The 21,769-nt window shown below is 30.6% G+C and overlaps 3 protein-coding genes across 11 annotated transcripts; 2 read left to right on the top strand and 1 right to left on the bottom strand.

Moving 5' to 3' along the window:
- The first annotated feature begins 137 nt into the window (after positions 1-137).
- LOC112293361 (uncharacterized) lies at positions 138-3,193 on the top strand. Its single transcript, XM_024542669.3, has 5 exons — positions 138-277; positions 706-1,025; positions 1,259-2,102; positions 2,238-2,392; positions 2,516-3,193. Exons 2-5 carry the CDS (start codon positions 804-806, stop codon positions 2,867-2,869), a joined length of 1,575 nt encoding a protein of 524 aa, XP_024398437.1. The 5' UTR covers positions 138-277; positions 706-803; the 3' UTR covers positions 2,870-3,193.
- A 655-nt stretch (positions 3,194-3,848) lies between these two features.
- On the bottom strand, positions 3,849-5,908 carry LOC112293277 (uncharacterized). Its single transcript, XM_024542517.3, has 3 exons — positions 5,421-5,908; positions 4,548-5,322; positions 3,849-4,353 (listed from the first exon to the last, which is right to left on the bottom strand). The coding sequence occupies exons 1-3, from the start codon at positions 5,482-5,484 to the stop codon at positions 4,335-4,337; spliced, it is 858 nt and encodes a 285-aa protein (XP_024398285.1). The 5' UTR covers positions 5,485-5,908; the 3' UTR covers positions 3,849-4,334.
- A 4,397-nt stretch (positions 5,909-10,305) lies between these two features.
- On the top strand, positions 10,306-19,851 carry LOC112293358 (uncharacterized). Of its 9 annotated transcripts, XM_073539532.2 has the most exons (19): positions 10,307-10,443; positions 10,749-11,689; positions 12,323-12,663; positions 12,855-12,913; positions 13,032-13,121; positions 13,346-13,507; positions 13,947-14,030; positions 14,363-14,451; positions 14,690-14,756; positions 15,016-15,081; positions 15,210-15,320; positions 15,556-15,618; positions 15,842-15,913; positions 16,201-16,284; positions 16,695-16,910; positions 17,284-17,362; positions 17,550-18,259; positions 19,078-19,196; positions 19,444-19,851. In XM_073539532.2, exons 3-19 carry the CDS (start codon positions 12,645-12,647, stop codon positions 19,544-19,546), a joined length of 2,193 nt encoding a protein of 730 aa, XP_073395633.1. In that variant the 5' UTR covers positions 10,307-10,443; positions 10,749-11,689; positions 12,323-12,644; the 3' UTR covers positions 19,547-19,851. The 9 variants fall into 9 exon arrangements, with proteins under 9 accessions (XP_090112821.1, XP_073395633.1, XP_090112820.1 ...); XM_090256695.1 differs by having other exon boundaries at positions 10,306-10,443; positions 12,323-12,913; XM_090256694.1 differs by lacking the exon at positions 12,855-12,913 and having other exon boundaries at positions 10,309-10,443; positions 19,039-19,196; positions 19,444-19,474.
- The last annotated feature ends 1,918 nt before the right edge of the window (positions 19,852-21,769 follow it).

Genomic DNA, 21,769 nt, shown 5'->3' with positions numbered 1-21,769 from the left:
CTCTCCTTTTCATGTTTTTGTAGTTTGACTAGGAGGATATTTGCATAAGTAAAGGATGAGTGAAGAATTGTAGCGTGATGTGAATGGTGCTTCTGAGGGTTGTCAGAAGTTTCTGAGTGAGGACATGAAATCGTGTAGAAAGAAAGGGGTAGTAGCAGGAGGGAGGGGACTTGGCTGAAGGGAATTTTAATGCGACAAGGTCAAGGAGAAGTGGAGAATTATATAGTTCTCGCAACGACACTGGAGTTGAATTTCCATTGATACATCATACTTAAAAGTAAGAAGACCCTGCTGCCGAACTTGTATGTTTGCTGAACTGTGTGTGTATTTGACTCATCTCTTTCTTTTGTTGTAGTAATTGTAGAAGCAAGGGTCTTCAATCAGTGATATCTCTGTTAATTATGCTGTCGATATTCCGCCCTCGACGTGACGAACCTCTTTGGTTAGCTCATTTCTCAGCATTGCGTGGCTTTGTGCACACTAAATTTTTATATGGCTACTTCCTTTTCATGACTCCTGAGCTGAGTACAATTCTGCCATCCTCTGCCAACGGCATCACAAGGGTGTTTCTAATCACTAGAATTTGCTGGATGAATGAAACTGATCTATATCAGCTGAGTGAGAGCTCTGCTAGAGCCTCTGCGGATTGCAACCCGAAAATATTGTGATAATATTGCCAGTCATGCTATCTCTTCTCCGATGCAGATCAAAAGCTACTGATCAGAATCTACTGATCAAGGAGCATACCTTAGCTGAGAATCAAACCAAACCTCATTTAGATCCACCTAGCAGGCTCACTCAACATGGGTATATGTTGTCCAAAGTTGGCACCGTCGAGACACGGCGATGACACCCTCAGTTCAAAGCCATCCACAGTTGTGCCAACATCGTCCTGTCCAACTCTCCGTGAAACTACACATAATATGACGACGTATGCAGAGGCCAAGAGAATTCCTAGAGTACAGCTGATTGGAGACAAATTTTGTCCCTTCACACTACGGGTGCTGATTGCGTTGCAATTTAAGGTGAAGTACGTCTGTCTTAGCAAATTGTTTAACTCTTAAGTTATGGCTACGAGGGAACACATGAACCTAGCTCTTGCTTCTCACCTGTGTGGGAACATACGTCCAATTTTCGTGCTGATCTCTACGTCCACCTCTATTTCATTCAATCTATCGTTGATGGTTGTATTCCATAGCCTAAGAGCCATGAGAATGTCACTCTTCCACTTGCTAACGTTAACATGTGTTCATTACAGGGTATTCATGTGGATGCAGCCTGGCTGACACCGGAGGATTTGAGGAATCCGAATAGGATAATCACCGCAAGTCCAAATGGAAAATACCCTGTGTTACAGAACGGACTTCACAGACTCATCAGCTCAACGAGCGCCATGCTGGATTACATTGAGGAAACGTTCCAATATCCTACGTTGATTCCCAGCCATATAAAGGGAGAGGTCATAAAATGGGCATCCTTCATTCGAGATGAGTTTACTCCTACGCTAGCACAGTTAATTCATGATGGAAATCCCGTAGTGCAGCAGAGGATGACACAGGACCTAAAGTCTGCCTTCGCCGAACTCAACAACGGTAAACGGCAACATGGAAAACAGGGTCGATTCTTTTCTGGGAGTCAGTTCACCCTTGTGGATGTCTACCTGATTCCTACTCTTCTTCAGGTTGACGTCGCAAAATTCTTTCGTGGCGTTTCCATCGACACAGTTAATTCCCATCTACTTAGTTACAGTCGCGCCATGCATTCGTTTCCCAACTATGCTCCTGTGAGAGTGGATATGGACTTACTTAAAGAGGCTGTGGCCAAATTGTTGTTCGAGAGAGATTCATTACCTTTTGTAGTGATGACTATGCTGCAACATCGAAGCATTTTGCGGCACATGAAGAAGCTTGTAGTTCTAGCTGATGAGCTCCTTGTAAATAAACTTGCGTCAGAAGTTGGGCAGTTCGGAACGCTAGGGGCAGTTCCAGGGAAACATGTGCATTTACTATGGAAGATGGATGGACGTTTAGTGGACTTGATGCAAGAGCATGCACAAATGGAAGAAAGGGTCTTATTTCCTGCAATAGACTCCAGAGGCCAAGGTATTTTTTTGACTAGAAACTGCATTTCAGTTAGTGAATAAATTTGTGGAGTTTCTAGTCTGAAAATATTGCTAAAAATATTTCAACCTGTACTTACCAAGTAGGTTGACATATACTGCGAATTGGATACTCCAGGAATGACCGGAACAGCTCTCACAGACCATGCCCGAGATCTTCCAGTGATGAATGGTATACGTGAGGATATTAAGGGAGTAATGGCTTTGGAGCGAGATTGCGCTGACTACCTCGAAGGGTTGCAAGCTCTTTCAACTCGACTGCGTGCTTTCCAGGTGATTGTTTCAAGTTAATTTCCTTTTTCATCACTATTGACGTTTAATCTTACTTGTGGAACTGTTATCTCCGTCCTTGCATGGGTGGTGCACAGCGCTCACACCAAGCTCTTACTTTCTCAGGAGAATACAGTGGATCATTACCATGAAGAAGAAAGGGATCTGTTACCCAAGCTGAATGTAATCGATCTAGCGACAAAGAAGCAAGACGAGCTGATGGTCCAGTGTTTTGGAATTATGGAGGATTCCCATGGGAGGCTATTACCGTTCCTTCTGCAAGGGATGGAGCCTCATGAAGTAATCCAATATCTTGAACTCCTCAAGAAATCATTTGAGGGAGGAAAGAGCCGACTTTTCACTGGTATCTTATTCTGCTTAGAGAATGCAGATGAAGAATTTAAAGATGTGTGCAAGACGGCGCAAGAAAGGATAATTGAAATGATGGCTCTTGAAAATGCCAAGACTGCTGGGTCATGACAAAAAAGTTGTTACTCTTGCGAACAAGAGTAACATGTCCTTTGCTCCAGCCACCTCTGTTGGGTTTTGTGATAGTGAAGAGTATTGTATAACCTTCTATGATCATATGTTTATACGTAGGCTAAGACAGGCATGTTCATGGTCTGCTCTGCGTGAATGTACATTTAAGTGTAGATAACCCCATCGATGTGTGGTTGCGATTGAAAAGTTCTAAAATCTGAAATACCTACCATATGCTCGAAGGTGGATGGTTCAGTATTGTGAACCACAACTATACAAGGCTTCTTATTCACAGTAAAAGGCCAGGTTCAGTATTTATATCCACATATCCGCCATTTACATGACTAACCTATCAATCTGCGGATGAAATTGAGAATTTGTCACATTAAATTTAGATTTCCAATGTAACGTACTTAGTCTGTACTTTATTGTTGCCGTCGCAACGAGCGTAGTATGTGTCGTGTCGGTGATTGTAAACATGTATATAAATACTTGCGTTTTTTTAATAACGTGAAGACATTTCCAAATTTGCACATTATGAAGGCTTTTCTCACCAACCTCATGGACGACTGTTGGATTAACATATCAATGTAGGACGCGTTCGGACTGTTTTCTTCTTTGCGGTGAGGGATAGCCGATTTAGATGTCCACTCTAACCAGGATAATACTTTTCTACCGGATATTACGAACGTGAATTTGTTGAGGCAGTACAATGCGTCTGAAGAGAGCACTTTGTTGACCTCAAAATTGCATCACGTACTATTTTCAATAGCTACAAATTAAATATCCAAATGGGGTTTGCTTCATCCATGTATGAACCTAGTCTGGAGATACAAACACAACAATCCTTTCGTAAGGGGTCTTTTCATCAGGTCCATCTGTAGTTAAAAACTAGAGAAACTAGTTTCCCATTGGTACACAGGCATACTAAATTCAAAGGTGGGACATGTCAGCAATCCATTCTGAAGGGAATACTGTGTGAAATCTAATAGTGCTTGGTAGAATTAATAAGTAATCTGGAAATTATAAATTACATGGCAGATTCGACTCGACAGAATCAGTCCTGCAACTGACCAAAAGTTCCATTCTATTCTGCTCGAATAAGACATGAGTCTGGAGGACTTTATCCAGAAAAAACCATGTAATATAATATCTCAGGTTCAGCCCGACACCTCATATCCTCCAAATTAGAGAAATCACATCACAACTGATCGCAGAATACCACGAAGGGAAATTGTCGTCAGAAAGAAGCGGTCTACTTCGTAACTAAACATGGTAATCACCAGAGGTTTTCCGTACTAGAGTTTTTACTCGTACAATCCTAATCAAATCATACGAACGCTAGAATAAAACGTCTTGAACAGACCATACGTGGAATGCAGTATCACAATGAGGGTGGAGATCCTAGTCATGAATGCTGGGTCTCAACTCTCTGCAATTTAGAACGGAAGAGCAATAGCGCGCTTCATTGCGTACAGACTCCTCTGCAGGATTTCATTCACCACGTCCAACACGTCAAAAAATTGAGTATGCAAGTTTAGATGTGGCCTTACAAACCAATGTGAAATCTAACGAGATCCAGAGTGAACAAACTGTGAAGATGCAATATCAGCAGTGCCCACATAAATACGGGGTCATGAACCTAGCAAATCAAACCAAATTTGAGTATTCCACTCACTTTTTGCAGCTGTATCCAGTTGGGCATGTATTGTAGCATTCGCCACAGTTGTTCACGTCATTGTAAATGTCAACACGGCACTCCTCCCAGGGCCGATTGCAATTGCTCCACCCCTCATCGCAGATGAAATAACAGCCTAGACTGTTGACGCAGATAGGGCTGGAATGTGGCCTTGCGGCACAAACACTTCCACAACCGTTACAATTGTTTAAATCGCTGTATGTATTGGTCTCGCAGCCGTCTGTAATGTTGCCATTGCAATCAGTCATCCCTCTGTAGCATTGGATCAACTGACACTTTCCAGCGGTGCATCCGTAGACGCCAAAGGGGTATTGGTTGAAGGCACACTTAGAGCCACACTTGCCACAGTTATCCCCGTCCGACCCCATTACGAAGGTCTCGCACCCATCTTTGACCATGTCGTTGTTGCAGTCGCTATACCCAGGCATGCACTTGCTTGTGCACCGCCCTTCCCTGCACTGACTGACGGCATTCTTAAATTGGGGGCATACCTTACCACAACGGCCACAGTTCTTAACGTCTGTCCTTATCGCCACCTCGCATCCGTTGTCCTTACGCTTGTCGCAATCTTTGAAGTATTGCTTGCAGCGATATCCACACACTCCATTGGAGCACACTGGAGTGGCATTGGACGGGCTGTGGCACTTGACACCGCAGTTACCGCAGTTCTTGACATCACTCTTCACGGCAGACTTGCAGCCGCGACTATATCCACAGTCCTTGTAACCGGAAGGACAGCCGGCGTCCACGTTACCTGGAGCAGAACAATCCACGATCAATGTCGATTAGAACCAAACATCTGCGATTCAAGGAGCATGAATAAATCTTATGGGGCAGGTCTTAGAGACATACGGGTGCATACGGAGCAGATTACTAGGAAGGCGAGCACAACGAATGCAGAGTGGGAGACTGCCATGCTTGACCTCCTCCAGCCCAACTAGATATACAGAGCAGGAATGGATGACACTCAAGCAGCAATCGGCACACATCAGTACACATTCAACTTCGACTGATTGATTGTGAACGCCTAAAACAAACAGCCACCCATGACTATGCTCGGCTTCGAGTTTCTTGCATCTTGTACAGCTCAACGTTGTTGGCTAATGCGCCTATTTCGGAGTCGGCCACGATTCGCTGCGAAACAAAAGCAGCGAGCTTGTCGAGTTGGACATCTAGTCAGCCTGGTGGAACGAACGATACTGAAAAGCACGGTAAAACCAAATATCAGCTTGACATCGCCTAGATCAGCTTGGCGGATGGTGACACGATCAACAGCAGAACCATATATCTAAACTGAGGAGCTTAACGTGACCATTCACCGCCCCAACGACTGAGAACTCCCGCCAGTCAGTGTGGGCCGGTGAATAACAACAACGTCACCATAGCCAATCAGGCCAAAAAGAACTTATAAACTTCAAACTCAGGACTTGCATGGCTGTCACGGTGGAACATGGATCCGCACCACCGAAGTCATCGAACCACAACTTCATTCCGCTGACTGGCAAAAACAAGAACAACCCATCCATGTCCACGAAGTCAACCCTAACAAAAAGGGCATCATCGACGTTGGTCCCTCGTGTCCGCTGACTTGCGGTCCATCCCATGGATGAGAGCCAGTTCCATAAAAAACTGCATCCTTGCTAAGAAAGCATTGACATGGAAGGCAGGGCCAGCAAGACTCTAGGAATAGGATTGACCCAACTCGGAGGAGAGGCACATTAAGGTTCGGCGTGGGTGGGATTTGTTTGTTGGTTGGTTGGTTTGACTTAGAACGGTGCTACGAAGTGGGTCCGGGGCCTTAGAGCGGTGCCGGAGCTTATCACGGCGTTGACATTCGGGGACTCGGTGCTGTATTGTGTACTCCGGAGTCCACCGGAATCCAGCTGTTGTTGTCTACTTCGTCGCTCCCTCGAATCACCTTCGATTGATTTGCTATTTTTGTGCTTTTTTGACACGCATGGGGAGAAACTTCCTCCGCACAAAAAATAATGGTTGGAAGAAACGATGCATCTTATCTAGTTAGTGCCTTTGTGTTCTCGCCGTGGAGCAAGCACAAAATATGATTATACAATATATAATTAAATTATTATGTGGGTTCGTAGATACCACTATTTGATGTAACTTTTATCATCTTCTTTCTCATTATTGTATTGCTGGCCATTCACGAATATTCTTTTAATATAACTTCATGCTTTGTTTGTTTGTTTTTTCTTCCCATAGAGCTTTTTATATTTATTAAAATTTGTTCAAATAAGTTGTTTAGCATCCTTGTCATTTCATTTTATTTTTTATTTTTTAAATTCTTTATTGTCTGTAGACCTATGCTTTCTAGAAATGACCATGGAATTTTTAACCTCATAAATCTTGGCAGAAAGTTTTTAGAAACAAAACTTTTTTTAAAAAAAAATAAGATTTTTTTTATAGTTTATAGTTTTTTAGATTTTTTTTTATAAATTATTTTAAAAAATTTATGACCAAAAGTCATATCTTTAATATATTTTGTGTGTTTTTACAATATTAATAGTTCTAATTTAATGATCGAATTTATTTATGGTTAAAAAATAATACTTTTTTAAATTAAAGTTGCATGTTTTTCTTTTTCTTTTTTCTTGTGTGGATGTGAGTCTAAAATTAAACTTCTATACAAAGTGTTTCTTCTTCACAATAATAATTACTTGTTGCAAATTGCAACAAGTAATAAGTTAGATTACAAATGCAAAACCAAATGGGCTTAATATTTGTATCTTAAATCAAGTGTCTCTAAAATCTAGTCACCACAATCTGATTTTAGAATTTCATCCACAAAATAAATAAATAAATTTAGAATTATCAAAATAAAATAAAATAAACTACTTTGCTAAAAATAGAGTAACAGAATCAAAATTTAAAATATTTATAACATTCAAAATCAGGTTATTTTTATTAAATCTTTAAAATTTTGAATAGATTTATAATATCTTCACAAACACATAATATCACTTACATACTATTTATACTATTTATTCACTCGTAAGTGTTGCTTTTTTATTTTCATAAACATAAACATATCTAAGTAGTTTCAGGCATATTAAAATTGGAATCTGTAATTTGGTTTTTAAAAGTAATTTGAAACAGATGTTGGATTTGTTTTTTTTAAAAAATATTATATTTAAATTATGATTTATATTTTAGATTTCCTCTTTTTACTATCATTTTAATAATCTATAAATAGAAAACTATTAATATTCTTATTTAAGAAAATAATGATTTCATTTTTTATAATATGTTAAATGTATATTCACAAATTAAAATTTTTGGTGCTAAGATTTATAATATATATAAATATATATATATATATATATATATATATATATATATTTATATATATATGGTTGGTGCTAATATCTATAAGTTGATTGTCATTAAGAATCTTCCTCTTTTAAATATGTTTTCCAATGATATTTTAAAGTTAAAACTTTGTTACATGGATTAATCTTTTATTCTTTAAAAAATTATATAAAATACATTAACTTTTACATGCTAGTTTTTATTATGTAGGAAATTTATTTTAAAAACATATATATTAAAGATTCAAATTTTAAAACCATAAATTGATTCACACATAACAATGTTTTTTTTGTAAATATAACATATTGCGAAAGACTCATTAGTTATTACAATTAGCTTCCTTTATATGAAAATATATGACACACTTATGGAATAATTTAAAATCACATTCTATTATTAGACTATCATATAAATATATTTATAATAAGATAAAAAGAATGTATAATTTATATATATTATAATCTTTAAAATTATAGTTTAAAAAATATAGTATAATTCAAATTCTTCAAATAATATTTTTTTAGTTCAATATATAATATTTTAGAGCTAATCTATTAAAATTATAAATCAAAATCAATATTATTTTTTAAAATTAATAAGATAAAAAAATTCAAATAAAATGTACCTTAAATTTTTGTATTTAAGCAATTTATTATTTTAAATAAATCTTTTATTATGGTTTATATTTTAAATATATATACATAAAAATTAATCTTAATAAATAACACCTTTTTATGTAAAAACATAACCATGCTTTGATTTTAGACCTTTAAAGCTATAAATGCTTGTTGATTAGTGACGTGTATTAAAAAATTTAAGAAGACCTCTAGCATGGTAAGAAACAATTCTTTTTATTCTTTAAATATTTTATAGTAATTTCTATGTTACACTAGTAATCTAAGTAATTTTTTAGACTTAAAAATGGACATGTGGAATAGGTTGTTTATATTAAAAAAAAAAAGAAACAATTATCACGCAATCAATAAAATTCATAAAGTAACAATGAAATTACTAGGTATACACCTTCTTTTTATTGCATGGACTAATAGCTTTTACATACAACAAAGCCTTTGTTGGTAGCTTAACTAGTAAGAGTCTATTTTACCTTACAATCTAAAATTCTATTAATTTACTTTGTTTTTACATACAACACTTTTCAAAAGCTATTTTTATAATTTTTTAATAAATGAGAGATCTAGCCAAATCAAAATGAACAATTATAATTATACTTCTAATTTTTACTTTAAGTAATCCATATTCTTGTAACATATAATAAGAAATATTAATAAAATAAAAATATATTATAGAACTATTAAACTATGTAAATAATGTTTTTAAAATTTTTCTTGTGAGTGGCTAAAGTTACCTATTTTTAAATGTTTTGAATAAATATTTTACAAAATTAATTTCATAATATGTTCTATTATTGAAATTTTAAAGACCTTTCATACAAAGTCTTTAAAAGAGTTTTTGGAAAATCAAACTGATTTTTTTTAAAAATAACTAAATAAAAATAATCTCCCAAAGTGATTGATGAATTTATTCTCTCTAAAATTTAAAATCTTATTCTTGGAGATTTTTTTTAAAGCAGAAGTTAATAACTCTAATAATCAGCTATTTTTATTTTTTATTTTCTAAAGATGAAAAGATATAAATACAAAATCCCATAATTACAACAACTATTATGGGTTATTTTAAAATATTTAAATCATAAAATGAACACATATTTTAAGAAATTACTGACTTTCAAATATTATTTTTCAAAGAATAACACAAATTCACTGATCGTAAAACATGCTTATAAATTATAAGAATGTAAGGATATCATATGACAGGATTTTAAGGTTCATTTATTGTAAACAAAAATTCCTACCTATGAAATATAGATTCATAAAATATAGTAAACAATATTCATGGAGAACATGTTAAAAATATAATTTAAGTATATATCATTTAATAAAAAATTAATATTATAGTTAAACTTATTACTTTTATTGTAAATAAAAATAAAATTAATTTTGTTAAATTTGGAGACAAAGATACTAAGTTTTGGATTATAGCAGATAAATTATCAATTAAGAAAAAAATAAGCAAAAAAACTTCTACTAATATTTTAAAAAAGAATCAATGTATTATTTCTTTTGAATATATATACAGATTTTTTTTTCTTCTTAAAATTATTAAAATATCTTGACTATTTAGATTGTATTTTTTTATAAATAAATTGTTAAATTCGGTTGAATGTATTCATTTTAAATTTTACAAAAAGTATCTTCCATGAAATTAATATATATATATATATATATATATATATATATAAATCTCATCAAATATTTTAATTCACATCATTATAAATATCATTGACAAAATATTCAAAAATATTTCCAATTAATTTTAATATTTAATGCTATAAATAAAAAAAATGCCATTTTTGTGTAATCATACTAAAGTATTCAAGATGAGATTTTTTTTACCACTGTATTTAAGATTTTGTTGCAAAAATGACTTAATATACAGCCTTTTAATTTTATTTATGTAGAATGAAAATGTATGTGTAGATTTTCATAAAATGTTATACATTTTAATAAAATTAGCATATAAGTGTTTTAGTATAAAATTTTATTGGGATTAAAAATTCAAATTTATTTAACTTAGCAACATTTTAGAAATCACTTATTTAAAATCTCTCATTTTTACATTAATTTTTTTAATTTTTTAACTTAATATTTTAATTTTTAATACTATATTTTTTTAAGGATTTTTTTTGAAATTTTTATCTTCATATTTTTTTATTATTAATACCATTTTTTTCAATAATATTACAATTGATGTTGTGGTGCAAGATCCGTGCAGATTAAAATTTAACAGTGTAAATACTGCAATTTTAAAAATATCAAAATAATTTTCTACTTAAAATAAACAAGCAATGATAAAACTTATTTCTTGGAATTTAATTTTAATCACGATTATGATATTATAAAAAAAATGAAATATTAAAAATTTACAAATGATTTCTCAATTATTTTTAGCTTCTGTTAATCTGAAAATTCTGATGAAAAACAAATTACACATTATCAATTAGTCTTTAAAAGTTTTATTATATGATTAAAAAACATTAGATGTACAGTTATTTTCTTTTTCAGCCAAATACTATGCACCCAATAATAATAGTTAAGCATGAAATATTATTATAAAGTTTAGCTTAATAATCAATTTTCAGAAAATTTTGTGCCATGAAGCACGTTTTAATTGTGTCTCTAAGTATCATAATATTTTATGAATTAAAAATATGGATTTTTTAAATGCATATGATGTTGTTGAAGATGAATCAATCTGATTTAAGTTAAATATCATATTTAAATATCTCAAACATTTATGCAGATCTAATATGATTTCTTTGTAAATGAATTTTATCTTGAAATACAGAATCACTTAATTTTTAACTCCATTAAAGACCTAATTTCCAATGTAGTTAATACGAAATTTATTTATGTCCTAAAACTCACAAAGTTTTTGAATATGTTCAAAAAGAATAAAACATAAGACTCTAATGCTTCTTCAAATGAAAATAAAAATTCATTCCAGTCCTGCAATATGGTTTTTGTCTTCAACAAGAAAAAGGAAACAAAAATAACACAAATTGTGATACACACACAAACCAAACAGATGGTATAGAAATTTGCAAACAGGAGATTATTAATCAAGCCTTTCAATTGATCCGTGTGTAAAGATTACTGAATGTTTAATGTGTTGGAAGAAATGGATACCGGAAGAATTCACTCTTTGAAAATCTTGTAAGTATTGTATACCAGATTTTCCTATTTATACTACGTTTCATAAGTCAGATATAATGCAGTTGATGTAATCTAATATGAAACATGAAAAATGCAGAATTCAATAATTTTATAAACAATGTTACAATTACAACTGAATACGCAAATTTGACTCCTTTCATTTCCGTGTCTTGTGCATTTGCATGTGTGAGTTTGTATGTGTGTATATATATTCTTCAGCAAAAACTAATAAAGCAAGGGAACCATTTATTAGTTTATTCCTTGTGATGCTCAAAAGTGTTGACTGTAGTTTTTTGAAATTTTCATTCTCATAGAATGCATTTCCGAAAAATCAAAACTCCTCATCTGATATTATTGTGTAATTTTGAAACATGGCTTCTATCAAAGATTGTTTTCTCTCCACTTCAGTTCATTCCATCTGTGATTTTTAATACACAACTATGAACTATTCATACCTTTCAGTCTTTACAGTATAAAATATTTCCTGAATATATATATATATATATATATATATCCAAGTTATGACCTTTTCAAGGTTATATACTTAATACAATTGGAGTATTTTTGAAGTTCTTAGAAACTTATTGGTCTTGCTCACAAATACATGTACATAATCAATAATCTTTTATACAGGGAGTAGAAAAAAGTAGAAAAAAGGAAAGCGTATGCGATGATACAAAGAAACCTATAAACAGAAAATGAATCCACAACATCCAAGCTTGATGATGCCTCCAGGAAGTCTTCCAAGACCCCCGGGAAGACCCCAACCAAGGCCAATGATGTCCCCTGGAATGGGACCCGGTATGAGACCTTTCATGGGACCTGGATCGATGGCAGGACCGCCGTCGATGGTGCCAGGTGGGGGTGCGATGAGACCTCACACGATGCCGCTAATGCGACCTCAAATGGGTCCGCCCGGGTTGTGGCCCGGGTTGATGACCGGGGCGCCACCGGGATGGCCAGCCAGGCCTCCAGTTGAGTCCTTCCCCTTTCACACCCACACCTCCATTGAGATTATTTCTTTTCGTTTATACGTATATTAGTTATTTTCTTTACACGTATATAAAAAAAAAATACCATTTCATCATCGTCCAACAAGTATATTTTTAAACATTGCAATAAAAATTAACTGAAATAAAAATAAAAACTAAAGAAATATGTCAAGAGTGGATGGCAAGTTGTGGCGGCAATAGCAAAAACTACAATGACAACAACAAAAATTGGGTGTGGCATTGGGAATTCCCTCTATCTATCTATGTATATATAACACATGCTTTTGATCTAAAATATACATAATTTTCTTAAATAAATGTATATAAATTTTATGGCTTTATTGTAATAGGCTTTTGGTGGTCCTCAAATGCCCCCAAGACCCTCTTTAAACATGAATCTACCAATGGGGAAGATAGGTCCTCAACAATTTGGAAGCATGGTAAATGTTTATTAGTGTGTAAATATATATTATAATTTCAAAACTTTAAATCTCTTGCACGTTTAAAAAAAAATAGACATGGTATTTCAGATTTGTTTTGTTTGTTTATTTTAATATGTTAAAAATAGGGTTCTTTTTACTTTTTCTTCCAAATGCTTCATTTCATTTTTTTTTTACATACTTAAAGTATGCTTCCAAAATTACATGAATAAATGGGATTTTAGATGCCACCCAGAGGAGGATTGGAGCCATTGGCTGCATTTGACACAATGGACTCACAAATAAAGTTAAATTATACCCAATTGTTTTCATTTCATGTTTCTTTTAACAACTTGAACCCATCCGGACAACCTCAAAGTGCAAAATGGTTCAACATTGGAAAAAAAGTAAATTTCACCGTTTTTTTTAGGTTGTTTTTACGTATTGTATTAAAATAAATTATCAATATTGGAAATGCTTGCAACACATTCTCAGCTTTTTTTAATAATAAAAATATTATTTCACTTTTATTTGACTGATATCAAATAAAAGGTTTGGATCACATGCATGCATCATAAGCACAACAAATAGGCGTGATTATAATATCGATAAAGTAAAATAAATACAAATGTTCTTATTTTTAAATTTATGCAAGAAAAGAGTAGCATTCAATTGATTATTATCTTATGCTTTCAATGTAAGAATTAGTTTAAGTAGTTTAAATGTAGTAATTTATTCATTAAAAAGATCGTTTAAAATCATCCATGATTGCATGATAAAATTGAAGTATGTACCACAAAAATTATTGCATTAATTGAACAATACATAAACAAAAAAACTCTACAGGCTGGAGAATGGACCACGTGTATATTTGAAGTGGATTTTTATAGTCATGCTTTTCGATTACAGTATAGTAACCGCTTATTAAATGTATCCACTAGAACCCAATTATTTTTAATTGACCAATTAATCTCAGTCTTTTAAAGCGAAAGTACTGTTTTTCTTTGTTATTTCTTTGATAATATTTTTAGGATTAAGCTAATTTGATATCAACTTCCATTTTTGTGAGCAGCTGTTTGAATTTTTTATTTGATTAAAAATAATGATATTAATCCTCACATGATTTTGTAACAAAATTTAAAATTCCTTAAAAATAATCCGATTTAAAGTCCAATACAATTATGTATATTACTACACTATATATATATATATATATATATATATATTTGTTAACACTAAAGGAATAAATGATTTTAATGCAGTCAAAGCCATTTTTCATGTGGCAAAACCGCAATAATGCACATCAATCTGAGGACATGCTCAGATCACAATTGTTTGTTTTGTGGTTCAGGTCACATTTTGTACAGTTCCAATTGATTAAACCATGATAAATAAATAAATGATTGTGCATACATGTATGTATATATACATATATACAAATACACACACAGAGAATGATAATCATTCATGTATTGATGTATTTATGTGTGACACATACATGTATATACATCCATATATACATCCATATATATATATATATATATATATATTTCCATCCAAGCACTTATAGCAATTTGATTTTTTTGCAGTACAGAGCAATGGCAATTGGTTACACAAAATCAAGAAGAAAAGCGATGCCTTGCTCATGTTTTGGAGGTATGTATATATGTATATATATATACATATATATATATATATATATATATATGAAATTAAAAAATGTTTAGTAGAATGATTAAAGGAAAAGTACATAATCAGTTATGTTCTAATTAGAGTATGAATGTGATCTAATTATACTGATTAAATTTTGGCATTCACTAGTGGAGAGCAAAGAATATTAGTCTTAAACTAAATATATTTAAAATCATTGAGTTTTTTTAATTAACAATTGTTTTTGTTAATATGTGGGGTGTAGTGTGTTGGAGATAATATGAAACCAGAAGATTGCATCAATTCATCCAATCCAACAGTTGTTGGAATGGTTTGAAAATCATCACATGTGCCTTCATATCTATGTCTATATATAGATACACACATATACAATTTTATTATCTTTATTTATAAAATTCTAATAAATGCAATAATTTTTATTGGTTTATGATGAAATAGGATCCAAATGTGCTTAAATGTGGATTATTAATAAGAAGAAAAACTAACAAAATGGTCAAGAATGAAAAATGTTTTATAGTTGTCATTGTGGGAAAATTGTATTTATTTCATGTAAGCTCCAAAACTTTTTAAGAGTGTCAATTTGTTTCATCAATTAAGTAGGTGGGTAGAAGGATATATATTGTGTACACATGAGATATTCATAATGTGTTGCTTGATTTTGGGATGCATTCACAAAATTTTCTTTGTTTTAACATAAGTTCACCAACAAAAAATTGAAAATAATTTAAATTAAGAATAATCATTTCTTTAAAAATGGATCTATTTTATTTTTTTCTTACCATAGAGCCAACAAATACAAGGACAACATGTGCATCTAGTCACAAGTCTGCTTCAAGCAAATATACGCGTAAGACAACAAATATAATTATATTTTAAAAACTCTCTTGTTATTCTTGTGAAAATAATAGTTATGATTATATAACTAATTTTTTATGATATATAATACTTTCAAATCATATGCATTTTTTTGAATATATATCTATTTATTTATTTATTTTTAAATTGAAAATTTGGGTAAGAAAAAAAATGTGACTGAGAATAATGCTGGGTTAGATTCTTGTAGGATACAGATGGTAAAAGGGCTTGAATTTGAAATTTTATTACCGGGCATGAAAAGCATCAACTTAATAGCATCCCATGTGGTATGTATTTTTTATTTTTTATTTTATTTTTTGTTTTTTACCATCTTCTAAGATCATATCAAATCAAACTTTTGTATTGAATTATTTATATGAAGGAGTGTAGAATCCTTGTCTTGTTGAGTTTTTTTCTTTCAATTTCTTAAAAGTTAGACTATAGATTCAGTTTGGTTGGTTTAGCTTGATTATCACTATGTTGACAAGTTTTGAATAATGAAATTGAATTGGATGTTTTTAAATAAAAGAATGCCTCACAATGAGTTTTATGTGATGCATTTAATGAAAAATAGCATGACATGACGGAATGGATTGGGGCAATTGGGAGATCTATTGAAACTGCCAAAGAAAAAATTCAAGGGAAATATTTTTCAAAGGTATTTTATTTTATTTTGCTTCCACAAATTTTGATTTTGATTTTGATTTTTTTTTTCCCTCTTTTCTTTTCTTACAAAATATTTATATCAAAAGTCAAAACTTTAATTTTTTGATACTTGTTTACCATGTTAAATGCATCATGTAGTCTAAAGAAAGAAATTTTATTAAATCAATGTTTATTTTGAAAACTATGAAATGTTAAACATTTCTATGTAAAATGTATTTTATAATTCTTATCAATCAGTACTTTCAAACATACATGATTTAAAATTATTTAAACAACAACAAACATGGAATCCTGCATGGTTTGAATTGATATGTAATTTGAAGATCATTATTTTTATTTACTTGATCAGAACTAACATTGAAGTGATTAATTCTTTCCATGTGAAATTTAAAACAAATTAAGTCAAGCAACGAGGATCAAACTTCACAAACAACCCATGAAACAATTGGCCAAAACCAGAATTTAAATAAATTTCAATACCAACACCAATATCAACAATTTGATGATGATAATTATCATTCACAAGAAGATGAAAACGATGATAGAAATAATGAATATTATGATAGAAGTAAAAAGAAAGTTGGTGTTGGTTTTAATAAAAGAAATCCATTTCAAAAAGTATATTGTACATAAAATCACTACATTTCATAATATTTAACATACAATTGGAAGTACTTTGTATTTCGTATTAGTATTTGTATTATAAACATGTATTGTACATAAGTGAAATTCATTATATTATTTTCCAAAATACATGTTTATAGCTTAAAATTTTACACTCTGTAAGTTGACATGCAATACACCACTAAAAAAGTATAAAATATCTCATTTCAAAAAAAAATCATACGAATTTATTTTTAAATACTTGTGTCACATAACACTCTTTCCAAAGATTATTTTATTTTATTTATTTATTTTTTAAATCTTATGCCAAAAATTATTTCATACATATTTATATCTACATTGAATATTTTATATTAATAAATCACAGATTGAGTTGCCTCAAGAAAGCATGGTATGTGACAGAAGTGGTGGAGGAGGTATTGTTCAATTATTCATTGAAAACGGAGGTACCATTCTTTCACATTGTATTAAAAAAGTATAATTATGAGCAAAAAGATATTTCTGCAAAATAGATTTCATATATATATATATATATATATATATATTATTTGAACTATATAAATTAAAATATTCATATGAAGAAGTTGGTTTTATTTTTTTATTTTCTTATCACTTGTTTTCCTTTGGTATCAGGTTGTGGTAATAGGAACCCAAGCACATCACAAATAACAAATAGATTCCAACCTTACACACCCAAATTGCCAAAACTTACATACCCCACAACAAATAAAGTGTGTGAATCAAAATCATCTTCTTCAAGAAGAAAACCCAACTATTCATGCCATGAACTTTATCTGACACATGACAAACACAACCACATGGCTTGTTGTGAGGGTAAAAAAATGAAAAATAAAAAACATCTTGAAAGTGATAGTGATTTATGTAGTCTAAATGACTTTCACAAGAATGACCTTCAACCAATAAATGCCACAAAAGATTTATGTTGTAGTCCTTCTCCTTCTTCATTATTAAGAAGAGAATGTGAAGGATCACAACACAATACTACAAATTGTTATACATCTTGTCATGAGCATGCACCATATTCTAGAAACAATGGTGATTATTCATGTGGCACACCCGAGGTTGTATCAACAATCAACCATTTCCGAAGTAAGAATTGCTTAAGGAACTTGCGCTTGGAGCCTCGGAGATATCCTCCATCTTGGATGCCCATTAGAAACCAATTGACTTCGTCCCCACAGAAGAGTGAGCATGGCACAAGTGCCACATATGAATGCAACAATTCAAGTGATTGTGATGAAAAGTTTAGTGAGTGTGGTTGTTGTGAGATTTGTGGAGGGGGTAGCTTAAGAAGTTCACCTGATTGCTCACAAATATCTGAGGTGAGCTTTTAAAATTATATATATATATATATATCTCTCTCTCTCTCTCTCTCTCTCTATATATATATATATATATAAATGAATGCATGCATCCATGTAGTAAACTTGATAGTAATGTTTTCATTTATTTATTTTAATTTTGTGTGATTTTATTTATTTATTTTTGTACCTTTTTTCTCAATTTGTCGTGATTTTTCTTGAGGATATCTGGTTGATGGTAATCTCTTTATTTGACTGTAAAAAGATTACTGATTGGTATTCAATGTAAGCAAATGATTGGTTATGAAAAAAAACTTAGAAATATCTTTCTATTTTTTTATGCTGAAATATTCTTAAAATTTTTATTATTGTTATGTCTATTCATAAATTTATATTTATATTTTATAATTTACTGTTCATGATAACAATTATAAAAACAATTAGTTGCTACTTACAGAAAGCTCATATTTTCTTGTAAAAGCTTGTAGTTGAACACACTTTTAAAAAAAATTAATATATATAACATTATGAAATAAATTTGATTAAATTATCTTTCAAAATTATCACATTTAAAAAAAATCAATTATCCTAACCATCATACAGTAATTATTAGCTTGTCATTGTTGAAATAATACATAATTGATAATTGTTGCATACTATACCTAACTAGTGGCAGAAAAATCCAATCATTTTGTAGAAATATAAGTAAATATAAGATGATTAATGATAAAATAAAAAAATACAAGAACATTCTCTAGATTATTTTTACAAGAATAAAATAAAATGCAATATATTTTCAGACCAGCAAAGTGTAATGTGCAACGTTTTGTTGCTTTTAGAGTGGATCCATATCAAATGAATTAGATGGAATGAATACACACGAAAATGAGGATGACACCTACCATTCTTCATATTTACAGCAAGGATGGCAAGAACACAAAAATGAACGTGGTGATAGGTTACAAAGCAACTCAAAACCAAAAATTTCAAGTTAAAATATATTTATAATTTTTTTAAATATTATAATATTTAAAATACCAAATAAAATTTATACCTTTTTATTACAATATTAAAATATTAAAATAATTTACAATATCAAGTATTATTTTAGATGTTACTTTTTTTTTCATGAAAAACGTTATAAATTTTTGATAAAAAATTTCTTATTTTTTAATTGTTGCCATGAAAAAACTACATGTGAATAGATTCTATTATCATCCAGCCACCAAAAGATTTAACTTTGTTCCTCCTTCAATAAAAGAAGTTTCAACAAATTTTAATCCATCAAATGATGCTACTATGCAATAGCATTTTTAAGAGTGAATCCATAACAAATATATTAGGATCATGTAATATCAATGAATTACAAGTTCATATAAAAAAAATGATATGAGTTACTGAAGGATTCTAAAAAATAGACACTTGTTTATTTTAGCTTTTTAAGTGTATAGTTACTTAATTTTTTGGGTGTTGATTGATGTGCAAATTCATTTCACAAGAGTGCAACAGTTGAGTGAACTTTATACAGGCAGTGAAAAAATTGTGTATAAGAAGAACTCTATCTTTAAACATTAAATTCATTGTTAAATCACAAAATTAAATATGTGATGTATGCCATTAGTATGTTTTCTACCTTGAAGAAATCTTTACCATGACACTCCACTAATAAAAAATAACTGTATACTATTTCAAGATATTATGAGATGGCTTTACTATGCATACAAAACACAAAAACTAATTGTAAGAAAAAAATCACATGTGATTTAAGTATTGTAATATTAGGTCAAATTCTACTCTTGTGTTGTTGACAAAATTTGTCAAACTTATGAAATTCATTCATTCCTAATATCTAAAAGTACATTTAAAAGTACTTGTACTTACAAGATCAAAGATGACCTCTTCTTCTGTTTGCAGTACATGATTACTTAAATGATCTATTTGCAGCATGGTATCAAAGCATAAGAGCTTCTATGTAGAAAAAAAGACTTGTGCAGCTTTGCTCTAAGATCCAAGATTAATATAGTGTAGTCTTTTGGGATCCAAGTTTTATATAGTGTAGCCTTATTCCTAAAATAATTAAATTGGCAAATATCAAATACAAGAGACTTGGAGAGAAAGAAAGGTAGAAAAACTCTATGAAAGAAAGATCCTAAAGAAATTACATCACAAGACTTAATACAAGCAAAGGAGATAAAAAAAAAAGTCATTAAGAGATAAGATTTCAAATCTAAAGCTATATTTATACAAAATATCAAATTAAATCAATAAGATTAAGAGTAGAGATAGAAAATCTAGCAAGCTACGTGGACTTTCTAGCTATTGTATATTGTACATGAAGATGGACTTAATTTTGAAGAGAGAATAACTATAGAGACTATTTCAAATCAAACAAATTTTCAATGAGTTTTTTTTCATTCTATAAGAAATAATATATAACAACCTAAATAATTTAAATGAAAAAAAGGCAAGAATTTCATCTATATTTATTCTATCTATCTTCAATAAGTTGATCAAATTTCTTGCTTAAAACAAGATCTAGCAAAAGGTTGAAAAGTTCTATGGGATCTATTTAATATAAGTAATCAACATTTTTTTTTGAATCTAATCAATTAACTTTACAACATCTTTAATAAAAAAAAATTGATACAAATATTTACTTTATTGAGACAAATAATTTGCATGATAAAATTATCATATTTGAAAAAGAAATACTTGACAAAACACTAATCAACATTGTATTTAATGGATTATCTATACCTTATAAAGTGTCAATTTTAAAAATATCTTATGTAAAGAATCTATCTTTTTCAATAATAATAAAAAATATCATTAGTAAATTTTATCATTTAATAATTAAAAAATATAAATTTAAAAATTTAGAAGTATTTTTAGTACAAACAAAGACAACGACCATATGTTATAAACATACATAAATACTTAGATAAGTAGTCTAAGATAGAAGGTAAATATAGGTAGATTTGATAATATCTTATAAAGCAGCTTCTTAGAAGCTTCATAGATAAAAATTTGTTTTCATATGTGTTTTTAGGTGATTGATAGGTTGAAAACTTGGCCAAGAAGTTGGCCACATGTCATATGTATTGGCTACTTGTGGTAGAATTTTTTAATATGGTACATATATAGAAAACTTATTTTCCAACTTAAACATGTATCTTGCAAGTTGGACACATATTGGATATTCTATACAAAGTTACTACATAATTCCTAATTAGATAGTATATATGGAGGCAAGAATGAAGCTTTTTTCACTCTTATTAATGCCTTTTTTGTTCTTAGTCTTATTTTGAGAGTTTCTTGTCTTCTTATTTTTGACAGTAGCCATTCTAATCTTAATATTATTCTATACTTAAATACTTATTTATTCTTTTTTAGTGAAAACATAATATATTAGTTCTTTGGTTTTTTATAATTTATATTTTTAATAGTTTGATAAGAGTATTAATTTATTATTATTATTTTTAAAAAGTAAGTATATTATTTTATTTTATTTTTGTATTTCAAAGGTTGTGG

This window comes from Physcomitrium patens, chromosome 16, assembly GCF_059467195.1.
Source record: "Physcomitrium patens ecotype Gransden chromosome 16, ASM5946719v1, whole genome shotgun sequence".
NCBI lineage: Eukaryota > Viridiplantae > Streptophyta > Bryopsida > Funariales > Funariaceae > Physcomitrium > Physcomitrium patens.
This window is presented reverse-complemented; position numbering and strand designations above follow the sequence as displayed.